This window comes from Protomyctophum parallelum (genome assembly GCF_964188405.1).
Source record: "Protomyctophum parallelum genome assembly, chromosome: 22".
Classification (NCBI taxonomy): Eukaryota; Metazoa; Chordata; class Actinopteri; order Myctophiformes; family Myctophidae; genus Protomyctophum; species Protomyctophum parallelum.
The window spans coordinates 27736324-27757715 of record NC_139714.1 but is presented as its reverse complement, the minus strand read 5'-3'; the positions used below and the strand labels follow the sequence as shown (position 1 = coordinate 27757715).

Sequence of the window (21392 nt, the reverse complement as noted above, 5' to 3'; positions counted from 1 at the left end):
AATAAAAACTAGACTAAAAAGGGACTAGTGGACAAGAGATCCAGTACTAGAAAAAGTGCCCTTCTGGGCACAGGAGGATAGGAGTGTGTGTGATGTTTGGCAAAATGTTTCATGTTTTGTGTGTGTGTGTGTGAGAGACGCGGCTTGGCCTGTTGTAGCGCCACCATGAGGCTGATTTGAAAACTGTCAAGTGGCATTTCTTCCTCAGCCTAGTGGGAATATGCATGCACAGTTTCACTGCAATCGGACACTGCGTTGAGTAGTTGTAGCGATTTGTACAAAACGGGTACAAAGCGGGCTACTCCTGAAAAGTTTAGTATAGGCAATGAAGGTGGATTATGAGAAATTAAACAAACCCGTCTTGATCACATGACTATGGAGAGCATGTGTACCGATTTGCGTGAAATTTGGATAAAATCTGAAGGAGTAATATTAGCCCATTCTGAACGGGAACCCATTTTGGTGTTCGCATCATGTTATGCTTTAGCTATTGAACAATAGCAGATCTACAAGCTCATAGCGCGCCACCGAGTGGCGCGCTACGAGCTTGTAGGTCTGCTATTTTTGAAAAATCGAAGAACGACTGACATTTCTAGAATCTGATCTCAGGTCAGAATGGGTTAATCAGACCAGTGTGTGTCCAGTGGAAACCTCGTATGAATCTGATCTCGGGTCAGAATGGGTTAGAAAATGGAAAATGTGTCGCCTCCTCCTGGTGGCGCTATAAAGAGCAGATGTGGAAAAATTCCAGGCAAAGGTTTTTCCTTGGCCTCTAGGGAGTTGGCATACAAAGTTATCCACAGATCCATGCAGTTCTGTTAAAAACACTTTTCGGCCAGTTATAGCACCACCATGAGGCTGAGTTGAAAATGTTCACGTGGCATTTCTTCCTCGGCCTAGTGGGAATGTGCGTGCACAATTTCACGGAAATCACGCGATGTGTTCATGATTTGCAGCATTTTGTTTGAAACTGAGCACTCCTGCGAACTTTGGAAGCCAATCTTATTCAATCAGGATGGAGTCTGAGAAATCTGAAAGACCCGTTTCTAGAGAGACTGTGTACCAATTTGCGTGATGTTTGGACAAAATCTGTAGGTGTACTGTCCAAACACTTGTTTTGCACAAAGCGGCCTCCTGGTGGCGCTGGAAATTTTGGGGCAGAGGTTCATCATTGGCATCCAGGGAGTGAAAAAATCAGGGAGAAATTTGGCATCGACCGGGTTAACGGTGCCGGAGATTAGCTGTTCACAGACGGACGGACGGAGCGCAAAACATACTCTCTCCCCATGCCTTCGACTCTCTCCCCATGCCTTCGGCCTGGTGGAGACAATAAGTCATTTTACACTTGGTTGCATGCTGAAAATAGCAGATTTACAAGCTCGCGACGCGTTGTGATCTCGTAGATCTGCTATTTTCAGCAAATGTAAAAAACAGTCATTACGACGGCATCAAGGCCCGCCAAAATACATTTTAGTCGACTAAATCATCTGTAGATTTAGTCGACTAAAACTAGACTAACACTAAACATTCCAGGTGACTAAAATGTGACTAAAACTAGACCCCTGGGGGTCCAGGCCAGGGACCCCTAGGGGTCCTTGAGGTAGTTCCAGGGGGTCCCCAGCTAAATGATAGTTTGGAACCAAATGGACCCTTATGGGTCTGTGGACCAATGCTCTATAGCTGGGGACCACCTGGAACCCCCTCGAGGACCACTGGTGGTCCCCGGACCACTGCTCTATAGCTGGGGACCATCTGGAACCCCCTCGAGGACCACTGGTGGTCCCCGGACCACTGCTCTATAGCTGGGGACCACCTGGAACCCCCTCGAGGACCACTGGTGGTCCCCGGACCACTGCTCTATAGCTGGGGGACACCTGGAACCCCCTCAAGGACCACTGGTTAAAACCCACTGCTCTACAGGGTTGCTATTCAGTATTTAAGTCCGACGTCATTTTGTAGCGCTACGTTACGTCCGGGTCCAAGTGGCACCAGCCCCCGTCCACATCTCATTGTAAATAGAATATATAAACGTGTGAATATTTTTACAATGATGTTATTTTTCAGAAAGGAAGCCATTGAGGGTTAAAATGGGTCTTAATGCTTCCAACTCGAGTAGAATTATACAAGTTTATACAAGTGTCCATGACAAAGAAAATATATGATGTGGAGACAATAAAGACTATTATTATCATTATTATTGAATGTGGTAACAGTCCTTGCGCAGTACAATATTTCGGGGGCATATTTAGAATGTGTGCAGGCTTGAGTATGTTGAATCTAGTTTGCAATTCATGAGGATTTAGTTGACACAATGAAATAAAATGGCGATAGTATTCCGTGTGGGGCAGACGGCCTGTCACAGCCAGATTTGGGAGAGCAAATGAGACTTTCATGGTTGTTTTCGTCTCAGATTTAGTCCGACGGAGCGTCACAGTATAACTCTATTATGGGGACACAAAAGCGACACAAAAGTAGGACCCGGAAGTATCTCTGGAGGGGGCGCTCACGTCACGGCTAAAATACTGAATGCTGAGGTTAAAGTAAATGTTAATTTGCTTTATAGATATCCGATACATCGCGGCTGGCTACCCATGGCCGTTTCTCATCCTTACCGCTGGAGGACTGGGGTGTTTTTCCAGCACGGTCAACACGGCGTCATGAAGCGTGGGGAAGAACAGGGAGCTCTGGATCTCCTCGTCGAAGAACATGCAGCTGTGGAGCTTCTCCATGATGCATTCTACAGCAGCAAACACATGGGAACCGGTTCAGTTATTTTCCACCGGTTGGTTCCCAATGGGAACCGGTTCAGTTCTTTTTTCCATGAGCCAGAGCTCCAAAATTGCTGGGAAAAACTAGACCTATATTAAATAGTTTATAGGATCAATACAAGTAAATATGATATTGATAACCTTGATATGATATTGATAACCTTTCCACAGTAGTAGCTTTTTCATATTTTCTATTTTGCATATTTTCCTACATTATTCCTCATTTGCATATTTAAAAAGGTAAAATTTGTAATAGAATAATAATTAACATTCCAATCTTGGAGCTCTGGCTCATGGACCAAGAACCAAAAAGAACTGAACCGGTTCCCACTGGGAACCAACCGGTGGAAAATAACTGAACCGGTTCCCATTGGGAACCAACCGGTGGAAAATAACTGAACCAACCGGTGGAAAAGGGGCCTGAGTGTTGGAGGAGAGATCACTCACCATCACAGGACACGACGTACACCTCCACGTCAACAATCACTCACCATCACAGGACACGACGTACACCTCCACGTCAACAATCACTCACCATCACAGGACACGACGTACACCTCCACGTCAACAATCACTCACCATCACAGGACACGACGTACACCTCCACGTCAACAATCACTCACCATCACAGGACACGACGTACACCTCCACGTCAACAATCACTCACCATCACAGGACACGACGTACACCTCCACGTCAACAATCACTCACCATCACAGGACACGACGTACACCTCCACGTCACCAATCACTCACCATCACAGGACACGACGTACACCTCCACGTCAACAATCACTCACCATCACAGGACACGACGTACACCTCCACGTCAACAATCACTCACCATCACAGGACACGACGTACACCTCCACGTCAACAATCACTCACCATCACAGGACACGACGTACACCTCCACGTCAACAATCACTCACCATCACAGGACACGACGTACACCTCCACGTCAACAATCACTCACCATCACAGGACACGACGTACACCTCCACGTCAACAATCACTCACCATCACAGGACACGACGTACACCTCCATGTCAACAATCACTCACCATCACAGGACACGACGTACACCTCCACGTCAACAATCACTCACCATCACAGGACACGACGTACACCTCCACGTCACCAATCACTCACCATCACAGGACACGACGTACACCTCCACGTCAACAATCACTCACCATCACAGGACACGACGTACACCTCCACGTCAACAATCACTCACCATCACAGGACACGACGTACACCTCCACGTCACCAATCACTCACCATCACAGGACACGACGTACACCTGCACGTCAACAATCACTCACCATCACAGGACACGACGTACACCTCCACGTCACCAATCACTCACCATCACAGGACACGACGTACACCTCCACGTCAACAATCACTCACCATCACAGGACACGACGTACACCTGCACGTCAACAATCACTCACCATCACAGGACACGACGTACACCTCCACGTCAACAATCACTCACCATCACAGGACACGACGTACACCTCCACGTCAACAATCACTCACCATCACAGGACACGACGTACACCTCCACGTCAACACGGAGGAACTCCTTCAGGGTCTGCAGTGAGAAGGAAAAACAAACCCGCTTTAGACGCTGAGATCTGCGTCTTCTTTTCAACTCAATGCCTAGTATAGCCTGTCTGTCACTCCTTCACTATCAACTACATCACACTGCTTGTCAACTCAATGCCTAGTATAGCCGGTCTGTCCCTCCTTCACTATCAACTACGTTACGCTGGTTTTTAACCAGTGGTCCTTGAGGGGGTTCCAGGCAGAGCCATCTAATAGAAGAGTTACGATATTGAGGGGGCGGAAACCGAGCGCTGTTCATGCATCCTGAACTGAGACAAGCTTGAGTTGGAAATACATTGTTTTCAACGAGGGCGGCGCAAATAAGAGCTATTTTAAGCATGTGTGCAACATGACAACCGTTTAAAAGTATTGCACAGTAACAACTAAAGACTCTTTAATGTTTATGTTGTACTATTGCTACAAAACAATCTAAAATAAAAGGGATTTAAGATTAAACCAAATGGACGCTCTCAAGAGTTACATTATTGTTAAACATCTGATCTGCATTAACTTAATTTACAAGAAGTCTAAACACAATTAGAGAATGTAGAATAATGTTTTTGCCGTTTGCCTCTTATCACTTCTGATGGTTAGCACGGTTACCACATCAATACAGCATGGAATTGTGACAAAATCTTATCCGATGACAACAGCGTAATATTCTTTAGTTTGGGGTCTAAGAGGCTAAATGTCATCAAATGGTGGTCCGTGGCTCAGATGGGTCTGAGAGGCTAAATGTCATCAAATGGTGGTCCGTGGCGTGAACTGTGAGAATCAAAATTGTGCAAGTGAGAGCAATCGTTCCTTTTGACAAAGACTTAATTATACGCACAAGTCACGACTATATGTTGCTCAACGGAATGTTATACATTATCGCCGATATTTATTGAGCAACGTGGTTCTGTGACAAACGGCTTAACCCATTGAGACCCGAGGACGATTATACAAATGCCTTCTATGTCAGTCGTTTTCAAACATTTTCATGTCAAGGACCCTCAAAGATATATGTAATTGCCCACTGAGCCCCATCTGAAAATATGCTGTTCCAGGGACCCCCCCCCCCTCCCCAGAAGCATACATTTGAGTTAAAAACGTTGGCTCTGAAAGAATATATTCAAACATTTGGACCACATTTCCACGATTTTTCAAAAATAGCAGACCTACAAGCTCATAGCGCGGCACTCGGTGCCGCGCTATGAGCTTGTAGATCTGCTATTTTTCAACAGCTAAAGTACAACATAATACATAAATGCTTTAAAACACCAAAAGGGGGCATTAGAGAATGAGCCTGACCGTTTTGAGTCCCTTAATGGCGGCGATGTCCAGAAAAGAAACGGCCCCAAAGTCCAGGATCAGACTGTGAATGTCCACCAGGGGGAGCTCCGAGGTCCGTGTGGTCTGCACCGTCCGCACGTCCAAGTCCTTCACCTCGCTCTGGTCCGTTTGGTTAAACACATTAAAACACAAAGAGCGTCCAATAATACGTTAACACATTTTAGACCTGGGAACGATTCTACACATGTCTTCTAAATCCTGACAGTTTTCTGATTTTTTTTTTCTATGTCAGTGGTTCTCAGACATTTTCATGTCAAGGACCCCCAAGATTATATGTAATTGGCTGCCGACCCCCATCTGAAAATATGTTGTTCCAGGGACCCTCCCCCCAGAAGCAAAGATTTGAGTTAAAAACGTTGGCTCTGATGAATATACAGTAATATATTCAAAGATCTGCACTACATTTCGACGATTTTTCAAAAATAGCATTCCTACAAGCTCGTAGCGCGGCACTCGGAGCTTGTAGATCTGCTATTTTTCAATAGCTAAAGTCTAACATAATGCTTAAAACACCAAAAGGTCTTCTCACCTCCGTAACGCGTGACCTCGTCTTCTCCGTTTTCCTGAGCGCCTTGTTCCTCTTCCTCAGAACTCGGAGAGGGTTGAACCCCACCTGAAACACAGAGAACGGAACCCCACCTGAAACACAGAGAACGGAACCCCACCTGAAACACAGAGAACGGAACCCCACCTGAAACACAGAGAACGGAACCCCACCTGAAACAAAGAGAACGGAACCCCACCTGAAACACAGAGAACGGAACCCCACCTGAAACACAGAGAACAGAACCCCACCTGAAACACAGAGAACGGAACCCCACCTGAAACACAGAGAACGGAACCCCACCTGAAACACAGAGAATGGAACCCCACCTGAAACACAGAGAACGGAACCCCACCTGAAACACAGAGAACGGAACCCCACCTGAAACACAGAGAACGGAACCCCACCTGAAACACAGAGAACGGAACCCCACCTGAAACAAAGAGAACGGAACCCCACCTGAAACAAAGAGAACGGAACCCCACCTGAAACACAGAGAACGGAACCCCACCTGAAACAAAGAGAACAGAACCCCACCTGAAACACAGAGAACTGAACCCCACCTGAAACACAGAGAACGGAACCCCACCTGAAACACAGAGAACGGAACCCCACCTGAAACACAGAGAACGGAACCCCACCTGAAACACAGAGAACGGAACCCCACCTGAAACACAGAGAACAGAACCCCACCTGAAACACAGAGAACGGAACCCCACCTGAAACACAGAGAACGGAACCCCACCTGAAACAAAGAGAACGGAACCCCACCTGAAACAAAGAGAACGGAACCCCACCTGAAACACAGAGAACGGAACCCCACCTGAAACACAGAGAACGGAACCCCACCTGAAACAAAGAGAACGGAACCCCACCTGAAACACAGAGAACGGAACCCCACCTGAAACAAAGAGAACGGAACCCCACCTGAAACACAGAGAACGGAACCCCACCTGAAACACAGAGAACGGAACCCCACCTGAAACACAGAGAACGGAACCCCACCTGAAACACAGAGAACGGAACCCCACCTGAAACACAGAGAATGGAACCCCACCTGAAACACAGAGAACGGAACCCCACCTGAAACACAGAGAACGGAACCCCACCTGAAACAAAGAGAATGGAACCCCACCTGAAACACAGAGAACGGAACCCCACCTGAAACACAGAGAACGGAACCCCACCTGAAACACAGAGAACGGAACCCCACCTGAAACACAGAGAATGGAACCCCACCTGAAACACAGAGAACGGAACCCCACCTGAAACACAGAGAACGGAACCCCACCTGAAACAAAGAGAATGGAACCCCACCTGAAACACAGAGAACGGAACCCCACCTGAAACACAGAGAACGGAACCCCACCTGAAACACAGAGAATGGAACCCCACCTGAAACACAGAGAACGGAACCCCACCTGAAACACAGAGAACGGAACCCCACCTGAAACACAGAGAACGGAACCCCACCTGAAACACAGAGAACGGAACCCCACCTGAAACACAGAGAACGGAACCCCACCTGAAACACAGAGAACGGAACCCCACCTGAAATAGGGACAACGCTCCACACGTCCCAGACTATTCTCTAAAACACCCTGGACAACACTCCACACGTCCCACCCACCCATCCATCCATCCATCCATCCATCCATCCACCCACCCATCCATCCATCCATCCATCCATCCACCCCCCCCCCCCCCCCCACACACACACACACACACACACACACACACACACACACACACACACACACACACATACGTACAGCTTCTGAGAGCTTGTCCCTGAAGAAGTCGATGTTGGCAAAGAAGAGAGGCGAAGGTATCCTGAAGATCTTCACTCCTCTGGGTTCATACATCTGACAATGGAACACATACTGATAACATTACATGGGTTCTATAGATCTGATAATAATGGAACAGGGGGATGTTACCCGTGTAACTGCCTAAATACTCCCTTAATGTCAAGGAAGTCCACACCCACAATACCAGAGGGAGTACAACAAACCATGTGCAACCCAGATTCGGCACAAACAATCCCTTGTTTGTGCCGAATCTGGGTTGCACATGGTTTGTTGTATTCATTTCGCTCCTATGCCACCTGACCATTTGGAACACCCTTCAACAGTAATTTAAGTCAAGACGTGTGAATCCCTAGACTCCTTCAAAACCGCTCTCAATGGGCACCTATACGGACGGCTGCAATTCAAAACTTTTTTTGGTGAAATTATTAAGAAATATATAGTTTTGTTTTGGATCTGTTTTTTTTTTAATTCTTCCTGAAAAACGTAACAAAAACTTAAATAAATAAAGACTTACGTGTAGGCCATTAGTTTAACGAGGTGACGACATTGTTGATATTTTTTTTTTTTAGTCATTTATCTGCTTCTTGTCTTGACGTCAAGGACTTTATTTAACCGCTGTGCTGTGGTCCAGCCACCAGGTGTCACTAATTGATCACTGAACCTATACTGTCCTTCTACATCGCTTTGAGCATGACATAAAAGGCCTATTATACCCATAGTCCAGTTATAGGTGACGATGATGAGGTGACCACTGTTTCGGTGCAGTGGTGTTTTTGGCAGCAAATCTCTATTTTAGTTTAGTCATAGTGTTTGGAATTAAACTTAATTTAGTTTTAGTCACATTTGAGTCACCTGGAATGTCTTAGTGTTAGTCTAGTAACTAGTTTTAGTCGACTATATGTCAAAAGATTTTAATCGACTAAATCTACAGTTGATTTAGTCGACTAAAATGCATTTTGGCGGGCCTTGATGCCGTCGTAATGACTGATTTTACACATAACCGATCTACAAGCTGTGCTTTTAGATCTGCTATTTTCAGCATGCAACCAAGTGTAAAATGACTTACACTGGATCTCTTGTCCACTAGTCCCTTCCTAACATTTTAGTCTAGTCTAGTTTTGTTGTTTTGTTGTAGTTTTAGTAAAAACAGAGAGATGTGTTTGGGGCGAGCGGTGAGTCTCTTACCACCGCGGCTCAGTGACATCATGTTGTAGTTTTAGTAAAAACAGAGACATGTTTGGGGCGAGCGGTGAGTCTCTTACCACCGCGGCTCAGTGACAATGACATCATGTTGTAGTTTTAGTAAAAACAGAGAGATGTTTTTGGGGCGAGCGGTGAGTCTCTTACCACCGCGGCTCAGTGACGTTAGGTTCTAGTTTTCGGTGGTCACCTCTTCACCGACTATGAAATGAATAGGCCTTAAGGCAGAGTCATTTGAAAAAAAACGTTGGGAAAAATGGTATTTATATAAGAATATAAATAGCGTGTATAAGAGAAAATGAACTGCCAGTTCGTGTACAGGACAATTAAAAGGGGGTTAAAGTACAGTACAATAAAGTGGAGATTAAATCATGGGACCCTTTGTAAATGTACCTTTTTCTTTTTGTACAATAATGAATGTATATGTTGTGTCTTTGTTGTATCTTACAGATGTGTAATCCTTCCGGTCCCTGTAGAGGTCCGTGCCAGTGATGTTAGCTAGGACGGAGCACCGCGGGCTGGACAAACAGAAAGGATGTTAGCTAGGACGGAGCACCGCGGGCTGGACAAACAGAAAGGATGTTAGCCAGGATATGGAGCACCAGGGCTGGACAAACAGAAAGGATGTTAGCCAGGATATGGAGCACCAGGACTGGACAAACAGAAAGGATGTTAGCCAGGATATGGAGCACCAGGGCTGGTCAAACAGAAAGGATGTTAGCCAGGATATGGAGCACCAGGACTGGACAAACAGAAAGGATGTTAGCCAGGATATGGAGCACCAGGGCTGGACAAACAGAAAGGATGTTAGCCAGGATATGGAGCACCAGGGCTGGACAAACAGAAAGGATGTTAGCCAGGATATGGAGCACCAGGACTGGACAAACAGAAAGGATGTTAGCCAGGATATGGAGCACCAGGGCTGGTCAAACAGAAAGGATGTTAGCCAGGATATGGAGCACCAGGACTGGACAAACAGAAAGGATGTTAGCCAGGATATGGAGCACCAGGACTGGACAAACAGAAAGGATGTTAGCCAGGATATGGAGCACCAGGGCTGGACAAACAGAAAGGATGTTAGCCAGGATATGGAGCACCAGGACTGGACAAACAGAAAGGATGTTAGCCAGGATATGGAGCACCGGGGACTGGACAAACAGAAAGATGGAGGTTGAGAACCACTGAACTGAATGTACGACATGATGATGATGATGATGATGATGTGAATGTCGAGTCATTCTTTCTTACAACTGAGCCCTGAAGACCACGGTGAGGAGCTCCACTCCCACGCCCACGGCCAGCCCCAGGTCCAAACCCAGGAGGATGGACGCCAGGCAGGTCACCAGCCACACCACCTGGAGAGGAGAGGTTACTGACCACACCACCTTCAATCTAACAACATTAACGTGACAAAACGTGACATCTCTTACACAGTCTGGTTTGTCCCTCTTCCAGAGGTACGGAACTTCTCGGACCTGCAGCAGCATTCCCTTCAGGTTGACGACCACCAAGGCACCCAGCACTGACTGGAACACAGAGGTCAAAGGTTACGACCACCAAGGCACCCAGCACCGACTGGAACACAGAGGTCAAAGGTTACGACGCCCAAGCACCCATCACTGACTGGAACACAAAGGTCAGAGGTTTTTTGTTTTTTTTTGTGGCTTTCGCCTTTATTTTATATTTTTTTATAGAGGGACAGTCAGTAGGCTGACTGGAAATGGGGAAAGAGATGGGGGAGTGACATGCAGTAAAGGCCGTCGGGATCGGGAGTCGAACCCGCGGCACACTGCCAGACTGGATTACCAGCCAAGGTGCCCGGACCTCTGAGCCACTGCCCAAAGGTCAAAGGTCAAAGGTTACGATGACGACCACAGCACCCAGCACCGACTGGCAACACTGGCAACACAAAGGTCAAAGGTTACGATGATGACCAAGGCCCCCAGCATCGACTGGAATGACATAGATGGCCATTAAAAGGGCCTCACTATACAGTACAATGAAATCACAGACATGATGGGATTACAGCGGTGTCAGTCTCACCCTGGGCAGAGACTCCAGGGTTATTACAGCGGTGTCAGTCTCACCCTGGGCAGAGACTCCAGGGTTATTACAGCGGTGTCAGTCTCACCCTGGGCAGAGACTCCAGGGTTATTACAGCGGTGTCAGTCTCACCCTGGGCAGAGACTCCAGGGTTATTACAGCGGTGTCAGTCTCACCCTGGGCAGAGACTCCAGGGTTATTACAGCGGTGTCAGTCTCACCCTGGGCAGAGACTCCAGGGTTATTACAGCGGTGTCAGTCTCACCCTGGGCAGAGACTCCAGGGTTATTACAGCGGTGTCAGTCTCACCCTGGGCAGAGACTCCAGGGTTATTACAGCGGTGTCAGTCTCACCCTGGGCAGAGACTCCAGGGTTATTACAGCGGTGTCAGTCTCACCCTGCAGGGCAGAGACTCCAGGGTTATTACAGCGGTGTCAGTCTCACCCTGAGCAGAGACTCCAGGGTTACTCTACAGTGGTGTCAGTCTCACCCTGGGCAGAGACTCCAGGGTTATTAAAGCGGTGTCAGTCTCACCCTGAGCAGAGACTCCAGGGTTATTAAAGCGGTGTCAGTCTCACCCTGGGCAGAGACTCCAGGGTTACTCTACAGTGGTGTCAGTCTCACCCTGGGCAGAGACTCCAGGGTTATTAAAGCGGTGTCAGTCTCACCCTGGGCAGAGACTCCAGGGTTATTACAGCGGTGTCAGTCTCACCCTGGGCAGAGACTCCAGGGTTATTACAGCGGTGTCAGTCTCACCCTGGGCAGAGACTCCAGGGTTATTACAGCGGTGTCAGTCTCACCCTGGGCAGAGACTCCAGGGTTATTACAGCGGTGTCAGTCTCACCCTGGGCAGAGACTCCAGGGTTATTACAGCGGTGTCAGTCTCACCCTGAGCAGAGACTCCAGGGTTATTACAGCGGTGTCAGTCTCACCCTGAGCAGAGACTCCAGGGTTATTACAGCGGTGTCAGTCTCACCCTGGGCAGAGGGTCCAGCAGGAAGCCTAGAGCCAAGGTGACGATCATGGCCATCAGTGCCGAGATCAGCCCTGCAACCTGCAGTTGTAAAATAAATAAAATAAAATAAAATAAACGTATGAGAATTTTCACACATTGCCATAAAATTATACGACGTGTGGTAGTAGTAGACCCATGATATAAAATGCATTGTAAAATTAAACTACTTTATGAAGAGGATCATAAAATCTATTTTGGAGTGAAGAAATCCTAGCAGTATAATAGTATAAAAGTAAGATGATATTTCCAGTATAGTCCTGACGTCACTCGCTCATCCCCTGGTTCTAAAGTCCTGACGTCACTCGCTCATCCCCTGGTTCTAAAGTCCTGACGTCACTCGCTCATCCCCTGGTTCTAAAGTCCTGACGTCACTCGCTCATCCCCTGGTTCTAAAGTCCTGACGTCACTCGCTCATCCCCTGGTTCCAAGGGGTTTGCGGAAGTCTTTCTCGATGGAGAATAACATGGGGTCATCTTAAAATGGTCTCAGATAAGAATTGTGCTTAAAAATAAGGTCAGGGAGGTGTCTCTTATCGTTTGCGACAGTCAGTCACTCATGATACAGTCTGTTTCTAACGAAAATGTAACTAATTCAGCAGCAGTAACAATAGCGTTTTCTCTCAGTCAGTTGATTCTTCATATCCATATGAGTGAAGTGGCCTGGATGACATGTTTATTTAGTTCAGTTTTAAGTTCTAAGTTCTAAGTAATGACCAGTAAAAGTAGGATGATATTTCCATTATAATGACCAGTAAAAGTAGGATGATATTTCCATTATATTGACCAGTAAAACGTGGAAGGATATTTTCACCTGTGTCTTCCCTCCAGAGCTCTCCTGCACAGCCGTCCTGGAGAGAGCCGTGCTGACGGCAAACGACCTGAAGGTGGCGCCGAAGATGTTGCTAACCCCGAAGGCAATGAGCTCCTGTGATGGAGAAGTGGATGAAAAACATGTCACCGTCTTAGACTAACGGTCCATTAAGTCATTTTTAAAGATGAGGGTTTAGTTTTTTTTTGGCTTTTCTGCCTTTATTGATAGTATCAAGTGAAGACTGTCAGGAAAGAGAGAAGGGGAGAGACACGCAGCAAAGGTCGTCATGAACGGGACTCGAACCCGCGACGCGCTGCCAGGCCAGAGCCTATATGTGGCATGATGCGCCTGGACCGCTAGGCCAGCGGCTGCCCCGACACAAGGTTGTTGGTTTTGTTGTTTTTCGCCTTTATTTTATATATTTTTATGGAGGGACAGACAGTAGGCTGTCAGGAAATGGGGAGAGAGATGGGGGGGTGGGGGGGTGACATTCAGTAAAGGCTGTCGGGATCGGGAGTCGAACCCGCGGCACACTGCCAGACTGGATTACCAGCCCTAATACTAGCCCTATACAGCCAATGGGATATTTCTGGCAGAAGCCCTTGGCCTTGACGGATGATTTCACCCTGGGACATTAAAGCGTTATTCTATGGCTTTTCGGTGGTGAGGTGACTACCGAACTACAACATGACGTCACTGAGCCGCGGTGAAGAGCAAACCACCGCCACCGCCCCAGCCCTTCTCTCTGTTTTTACTCACCACCGCTCAACGTTGTTTCAGCTCCGGTGGTCGCCTCACCAGTGGTCGCCTCACCACCGGAGCGGTGGTCACCATACCACCGAGAAATCCAGATTATGAATGAGCCTTAAGCCTCACGGCTTAGTGTTAAAAATAGAGGCATCAGGTCACCTGGTTCCCATCGATGATGTAATCATTGCTGATGTCACTCACCTGGTTCCCAGCGCTGATGTAATCATTGCTGATGTCACTCACCTGTTCCCAGCGATGATGTAATCATTGCTGATGTCACTCACCTGGTTCCCAGCGATGATGTAATCATTGCTGATGTCACTCACCTGGTTCCCAGCGATGATGTAATCATTGCTGATGTCACTCACCTGGTTCCCAGCGATGATGTAATCATTGCTGATGTCACTCACCTGGTTCCCGTCGATGATGTAATCATTTCGAATAGCGTACACCTTGGCCACAGAGAAGGCCACGGAGAAACCCACGATGGCGATGGCGAAGGTCTCTACCGCCCCCTCCTGGAAGACCTCCACGCTGGGCGCTATGGGAGACTCATACCTGGAACATTCAGAGCCAACAGGTGGTTCACCTTCACTCCATACTGTCTATAGATGGCGCTGTTATCCCAAGCTCTTTACGTAGATTAACCCATTCTGGGCGGGAACCCCTTTTGGTGTTTTCAGCATTATGTCATACTTTAGCTATTGAAAAATAGCAGATCTACAAGCTCATAGCGCGCCACCGAGCACTGCCCATTTACTATAACAAGCAATTTATCATAAATAGATGAATAACTATAAATGCTAATACATGTTTTTAATCAATAGATGGAAAGGTTATATACTGAGGAGGAGTGGTTTAATATGCTGCTCTGCTCACCCACTAACCATTTATATACTGAGGAGGAGTGGTTTAATATGCTGCTTACCCACTAACCATTTATATACTGAGGAGGAGTGGTTTAATATGCTGCTCTGCTCACCCACTAACCATTTATATACTGAGGAGGAGTGGTTTAATATGCTGCTTACCCACTAACCATTTATATACTGAGGAGGAGTGGTTTAATATGCTGCTTACCCACTAACCATTTATATACTGAGGAGGAGTGGTTTAATATGCTGCTCACCCACTAACCATTTATATACTGAGGAGGAGTGGTTTAATATGCTGCTCACCCACTAACCATTTATATACTGAGGAGGAGTGGTTTAATATGCTGCTTACCCACTAACCATTTATATACTGAGGAGGAGTGGTTTAATATGCTGCTCACCCACTAACCATTTATATACTGAGGAGGAGTGGTTTAATATGCTGCTCTGCTCACCCACTAACCATTTATATACTGAGGAGGAGTGGTTTAATATGCTGCTCTGCTCACCCACTAACCATTTATATACTGAGGAGGAGTGGTTTAATATGCTGCTTACCCACTAACCATTTATATACTGAGGAGGAGTGGTTTAATATGCTGCTCACCCACTAACCATTTATATACTGAGGAGGAGTGGTTTAATATGCTGCTCACCCACTAACCATTTATATACTGAGGAGGAGTGGTTTAATATGCTGCTCACCCACTAACCATTTATATACTGAGGAGGAGTGGTTTAATATGCTGCTCACCCACTAACCATTTATATACTGAGGAGGAGTGGTTTAATATGCTGCTCACCCACTAACCATTTATATACTGAGGAGGAGTGGTTTAATATGCTGCTCACCCACTAACCATTTATATACTGAGGAGGAGTGGTTTAATATGCTGCTCTGCTCACCCACTAACCATTTATATACTGAGGAGGAGTGGTTTAATATGCTGCTCACCCACTAACCATTTATATACTGAGGAGGAGTGGTTTAATATGCTGCTCACCCACTAACCATTTATATACTGAGGAGGAGTGGTTTAATATGCTGCTCACCCACTAACCATTTATATACTGAGGAGGAGTGGTTTAATATGCTGCTTACCCACTAACCATTTATATACTGAGGAGGAGTGGTTTAATATGCTGCTCTGCTCACCCACTAACCATTTATATACTGAGGAGGAGTGGTTTAATATGCTGCTCACCCACTAACCATTTATATACTGAGGAGGAGTGGTTTAATATGCTGCTCTGCTTACCCACTAACCATTTATATACTGAGGAGGAGTGGTTTAATATGCTGCTCACCCACTAACCATTTATATAGTGAGGAGGAGTGGTTTAATATGCTGCTCACCCACTAACCATTTATATACTGAGGAGGAGTGGTTTAATATGCTGCTCACCCACTAACCATTTATATACTGAGGAGGAGTGGTTTAATATGCTGCTCTGCTTACCCACTAACCATTTATATACTGAGGAGGAGTGGTTTAATATGCTGCTTACCCACTAACCATTTATATACTGAGGAGGAGTGGTTTAATATGCTGCTCACCCACTAACCATTTATATACTGAGGAGGAGTGGTTTAATATGCTGCTCACCCACTAACCATTTATATACTGAGGAGGAGTGGTTTAATATGCTGCTTACCCACTAACCATTTATATACTGAGGAGGAGTGGTTTAATATGCTGCTCACCCACTAACCATTTATATACTGAGGAGGAGTGGTTTAATATGCTGCTCACCCACTAACCATTTATATACTGAGGAGGAGTGGTTTAATATGCTGCTCACCCACTAACCATTTATATACTGAGGAGGAGTGGTTTAATATGCTGCTCACCCACTAACCATTTATATACTGAGGAGGAGTGGTTTAATATGCTGCTCACCCACTAACCATTTATATACTGAGGAGGAGTGGTTTAATATGCTGCTCACCCACTAACCATTTATATACTGAGGAGGAGTGGTTTAATATGCTGCTCACCCACTAACCATTTATATACTGAGGAGGAGTGGTTTAATATGCTGCTCACCCACTAACCATTTATATACTGAGGAGGAGTGGTTTAATATGCTGCTCACCCACTAACCATTTATATACTGAGGAGGAGTGGTTTAATATGCTGCTCACCCACTAACCATTTATATACTGAGGAGGAGTGGTTTAATATGCTGCTCACCCACTAACCATTTATATACTGAGGAGGAGTGGTTTAATATGCTGCTCACCCACTAACCATTTATATACTGAGGAGGAGTGGTTTAATATGCTGCTTACCCACTAACCATTTATATACTGAGGAGGAGTGGTTTAATATGCTGCTCACCCACTAACCATTTATATACTGAGGAGGAGTGGTTTAATATGCTGCTCACCCACTAACCATTTATATACTGAGGAGGAGTGGTTTAATATGCTGCTTACCCACTAACCATTTATATACTGAGGAGGAGTGGTTTAATATGCTGCTCACCCACTAACCATTTATATACTGAGGAGGAGTGGTTTAATATGCTGCTCACCCACTAACCATTTATATACTGAGGAGGAGTGGTTTAATATGCTGCTTACCCACTAACCATTTATATACTGAGGAGGAGTGGTTTAATATGCTGCTTACCCACTAACCATTTATATACTGAGGAGGAGTGGTTTAATATGCTGCTCACCCACTAACCATTTATATACTGAGGAGGAGTGGTTTAATATGCTGCTCACCCACTAACCATTTATATACTGAGGAGGAGTGGTTTAATATGCTGCTCACCCACTAACCATTTATATACTGAGGAGGAGTGGTTTAATATGCTGCTCACCCACTAACCATTTATATACTGAGGAGGAGTGGTTTAATATGCTGCTCACCCACTAACCATTTATATACTGAGGAGGAGTGGTTTAATATGCTGCTCACCCACTAACCATTTATATACTGAGGAGGAGTGGTTTAATATGCTGCTCACCCACTAACCATTTATATACTGAGGAGGAGTGGTTTAATATGCTGCTCACCCACTAACCATTTATATACTGAGGAGGAGTGGTTTAATATGCTGCTCACCCACTAACCATTTATATACTGAGGAGGAGTGGTTTAATATGCTGCTCACCCACTAACCATTTATATACTGAGGAGGAGTGGTTTAATATGCTGCTCACCCACTAACCATTTATATACTGAGGAGGAGTGGTTTAATATGCTGCTCACCCACTAACCATTTATATACTGAGGAGGAGTGGTTTAATATGCTGCTCACCCACTAACCATTTATATACTGAGGAGGAGTGGTTTAATATGCTGCTCACCCACTAACCATTTATATACTGAGGAGGAGTGGTTTAATATGCTGCTCACCCACTAACCATTTATATACTGAGGAGGAGTGGTTTAATATGCTGCTCACCCACTAACCATTTATATACTGAGGAGGAGTGGTTTAATATGCTGCTTACCCACTAACCATTTATATACTGAGGAGGAGTGGTTTAATATGCTGCTCACCCACTAACCATTTATATACTGAGGAGGAGTGGTTTAATATGCTGCTCACCCACTAACCATTTATATACTGAGGAGGAGTGGTTTAATATGCTGCTTACCCACTAACCATTTATATACTGAGGAGGAGTGGTTTAATATGCTGCTCACCCACTAACCATTTATATACTGAGGAGGAGTGGTTTAATATGCTGCTCACCCACTAACCATTTATATACTGAGGAGGAGTGGTTTAATATGCTGCTTACCCACTAACCATTTATATACTGAGGAGGAGTGGTTTAATATGCTGCTTACCCACTAACCATTTATATACTGAGGAGGAGTGGTTTAATATGCTGCTCACCCACTAACCATTTATATACTGAGGAGGAGTGGTTTAATATGCTGCTCACCCACTAACCATTTATATACTGAGGAGGAGTGGTTTAATATGCTGCTCACCCACTAACCATTTATATACTGAGGAGGAGTGGTTTAATATGCTGCTCACCCACTAACCATTTATATACTGAGGAGGAGTGGTTTAATATGCTGCTCACCCACTAACCATTTATATACTGAGGAGGAGTGGTTTAATATGCTGCTCACCCACTAACCATTTATATACTGAGGAGGAGTGGTTTAATATGCTGCTTACCCACTAACCATTTATATACTGAGGAGGAGTGGTTTAATATGCTGCTCACCCACTAACCATTTATATACTGAGGAGGAGTGGTTTAATATGCTGCTCACCCACTAACCATTTATATACTGAGGAGGAGTGGTTTAATATGCTGCTCACCCACTAACCATTTATATACTGAGGAGGAGTGGTTTAATATGCTGCTCACCCACTAACCATTTATATACTGAGGAGGAGTGGTTTAATATGCTGCTCACCCACTAACCATTTATATACTGAGGAGGAGTGGTTTAATATGCTGCTCACCCACTAACCATTTATATACTGAGGAGGAGTGGTTTAATATGCTGCTCACCCACTAACCATTTATATACTGAGGAGGAGTGGTTTAATATGCTGCTCACCCACTAACCATTTATATACTGAGGAGGAGTGGTTTAATATGCTGCTTACCCACTAACCATTTATATACTGAGGAGGAGTGGTTTAATATGCTGCTTACCCACTAACCATTTATATACTGAGGAGGAGTGGTTTAATATGCTGCTTACCCACTAACCATTTATATACTGAGGAGGAGTGGTTTAATATGCTGCTCACCCACTAACCATTTATATACTGAGGAGGAGTGGTTTAATATGCTGCTCACCCACTAACCATTTATATACTGAGGAGGAGTGGTTTAATATGCTGCTTACCCACTAACCATTTATATACTGAGGAGGAGTGGTTTAATATGCTGCTTACCCACTAACCATTTATATACTGAGGAGGAGTGGTTTAATATGCTGCTTACCCACTAACCATTTATATACTGAGGAGGAGTGGTTTAATATGCTGCTTACCCACTAACCATTTATATACTGAGGAGGAGTGGTTTAATATGCTGCTCACCCACTAACCATTTATATACTGAGGAGGAGTGGTTTAATATGCTGCTTACCCACTAACCATTTATATACTGAGGAGGAGTGGTTTAATATGCTGCTCACCCACTAACCATTTATATACTGAGGAGGAGTGGTTTAATATGCTGCTTACCCACTAACCATTTATATACTGAGGAGGAGTGGTTTAATATGCTGCTCACCCACTAACCATTTATATACTGAGGAGGAGTGGTTTAATATGCTGCTCACCCACTAACCATTTATATACTGAGGAGGAGTGGTTTAATATGCTGCTTACCCACTAACCATTTATATACTGAGGAGGAGTGGTTTAATATGCTGCTTACCCACTAACCATTTATATACTGAGGAGGAGTGGTTTAATATGCTGCTTACCCACTAACCATTTATATACTGAGGAGGAGTGGTTTAATATGCTGCTCACCCACTAACCATTTATATACTGAGGAGGAGTGGTTTAATATGCTGCTCTGCTCACCCACTAACCATTTATATACTGAGGAGGAGTGGTTTAATATGCTGCTGTCACGGCCCCTTGGCCTGGCCTGCAGGGCCTATGCTGTGTATATGGTGTACTGCCCTGTCTGTGTTTCTCCCACAGATCATGTGGGCGTCGGCCCACTTGAGACTTCTCATTAGGTGCATTAGGAGCACCTGATCAGTGCTCCTGAAACCCTATAAAAGAGGGCTTGCCAGCCATTCTCTTGGTCCTACTCCAGATGACAGCACCTTTCTGTTTGTTGCTCCTCACTGTTTGATTTGCACACTACAACACACCTTCACCATATTAACCACACATCCACACTGACACCACTGATCTTACTGACTTCCACATCTCATACATTCTGTAAGCATTATCCTTTATATTAAGTTATTATTAGTTCTCTCTTACAAATAAATTATTGTTATTTTGAACACTGCTCTGTGTCCTCCTCAATTTGTCATGGCCCAACGGGCCGGGTTATGACAGATTGGGGGCTCGCGGCCACTTAAAGCAACTCGGGTTGGCTGTGACTCTGCGAACAGGTAAAAGTACTTTCCTGTATTGTTTGAAGCCTACATTGGCAACTTTAGTCACAGCATTGTTGAGGAGGTGCATAGTGGTGTTTGAGTAACAATTGTTTTGAGTAACTAATTAACTAATTGAGTAACACTTTGTTTAAATTACAATTTGTTTTGAATCATTTGAGTAACACTTTGTTTGAATTACAACTTGTTTTGAGTAATTTGAGGAGCAATTTGTTTAATTAACATTTTGTTTTGTTAACAATTTTGAGTAATTGATTTATCAGTTTGGTTAAATACAATTATTTAAATATTGTTTTGTGCTGTCAATTAGTTGCCACTTATGGTGGTAATTGGGGCAGGTGTTGCAGGTGGGTCTAGACAATCTGAGGGGAGGTGTTCCCCACCCTTGTAGGTCAGCGGCGTTTCCCCATATGGGATCTGTTTGTTTGATTTTTGTTTGTGTTGTTTTGGGTTTAATAGATTGCTGTCCCACACAAGCTGGGATAGGGTGGTACCCCTGAGATGCCCAGTGTTGGCAGGGGAACTCGGGAGGCCCACTGAAGA

The 21392-nt window shown here is 45.2% G+C and overlaps 1 protein-coding gene across 1 annotated transcript in view; it reads right to left on the bottom strand.

Moving 5' to 3' along the window:
• Positions 1–2585: 2585 nt before the first annotated feature.
• The window catches only part of LOC310879784 (chloride anion exchanger-like), a gene marked incomplete at both ends in the record, with an annotated part of 31209 nt that continues 12402 nt past the window's right edge, over positions 2586–21392 (bottom strand). Inside the window, 11 exons of the mRNA XM_083794614.1 lie at positions 2586–2737; positions 4316–4370; positions 5678–5818; positions 6249–6332; positions 8036–8128; positions 9723–9792; positions 10523–10629; positions 10705–10800; positions 12293–12370; positions 13142–13255; positions 14302–14449. Of these exons, the coding sequence (XP_083650740.1) occupies positions 2586–2737; positions 4316–4370; positions 5678–5818; positions 6249–6332; positions 8036–8128; positions 9723–9792; positions 10523–10629; positions 10705–10800; positions 12293–12370; positions 13142–13255; positions 14302–14449 (1138 nt within the window). The remainder of the gene's footprint in view (positions 2738–4315; positions 4371–5677; positions 5819–6248; positions 6333–8035; positions 8129–9722; positions 9793–10522; positions 10630–10704; positions 10801–12292; positions 12371–13141; positions 13256–14301; positions 14450–21392) is intronic.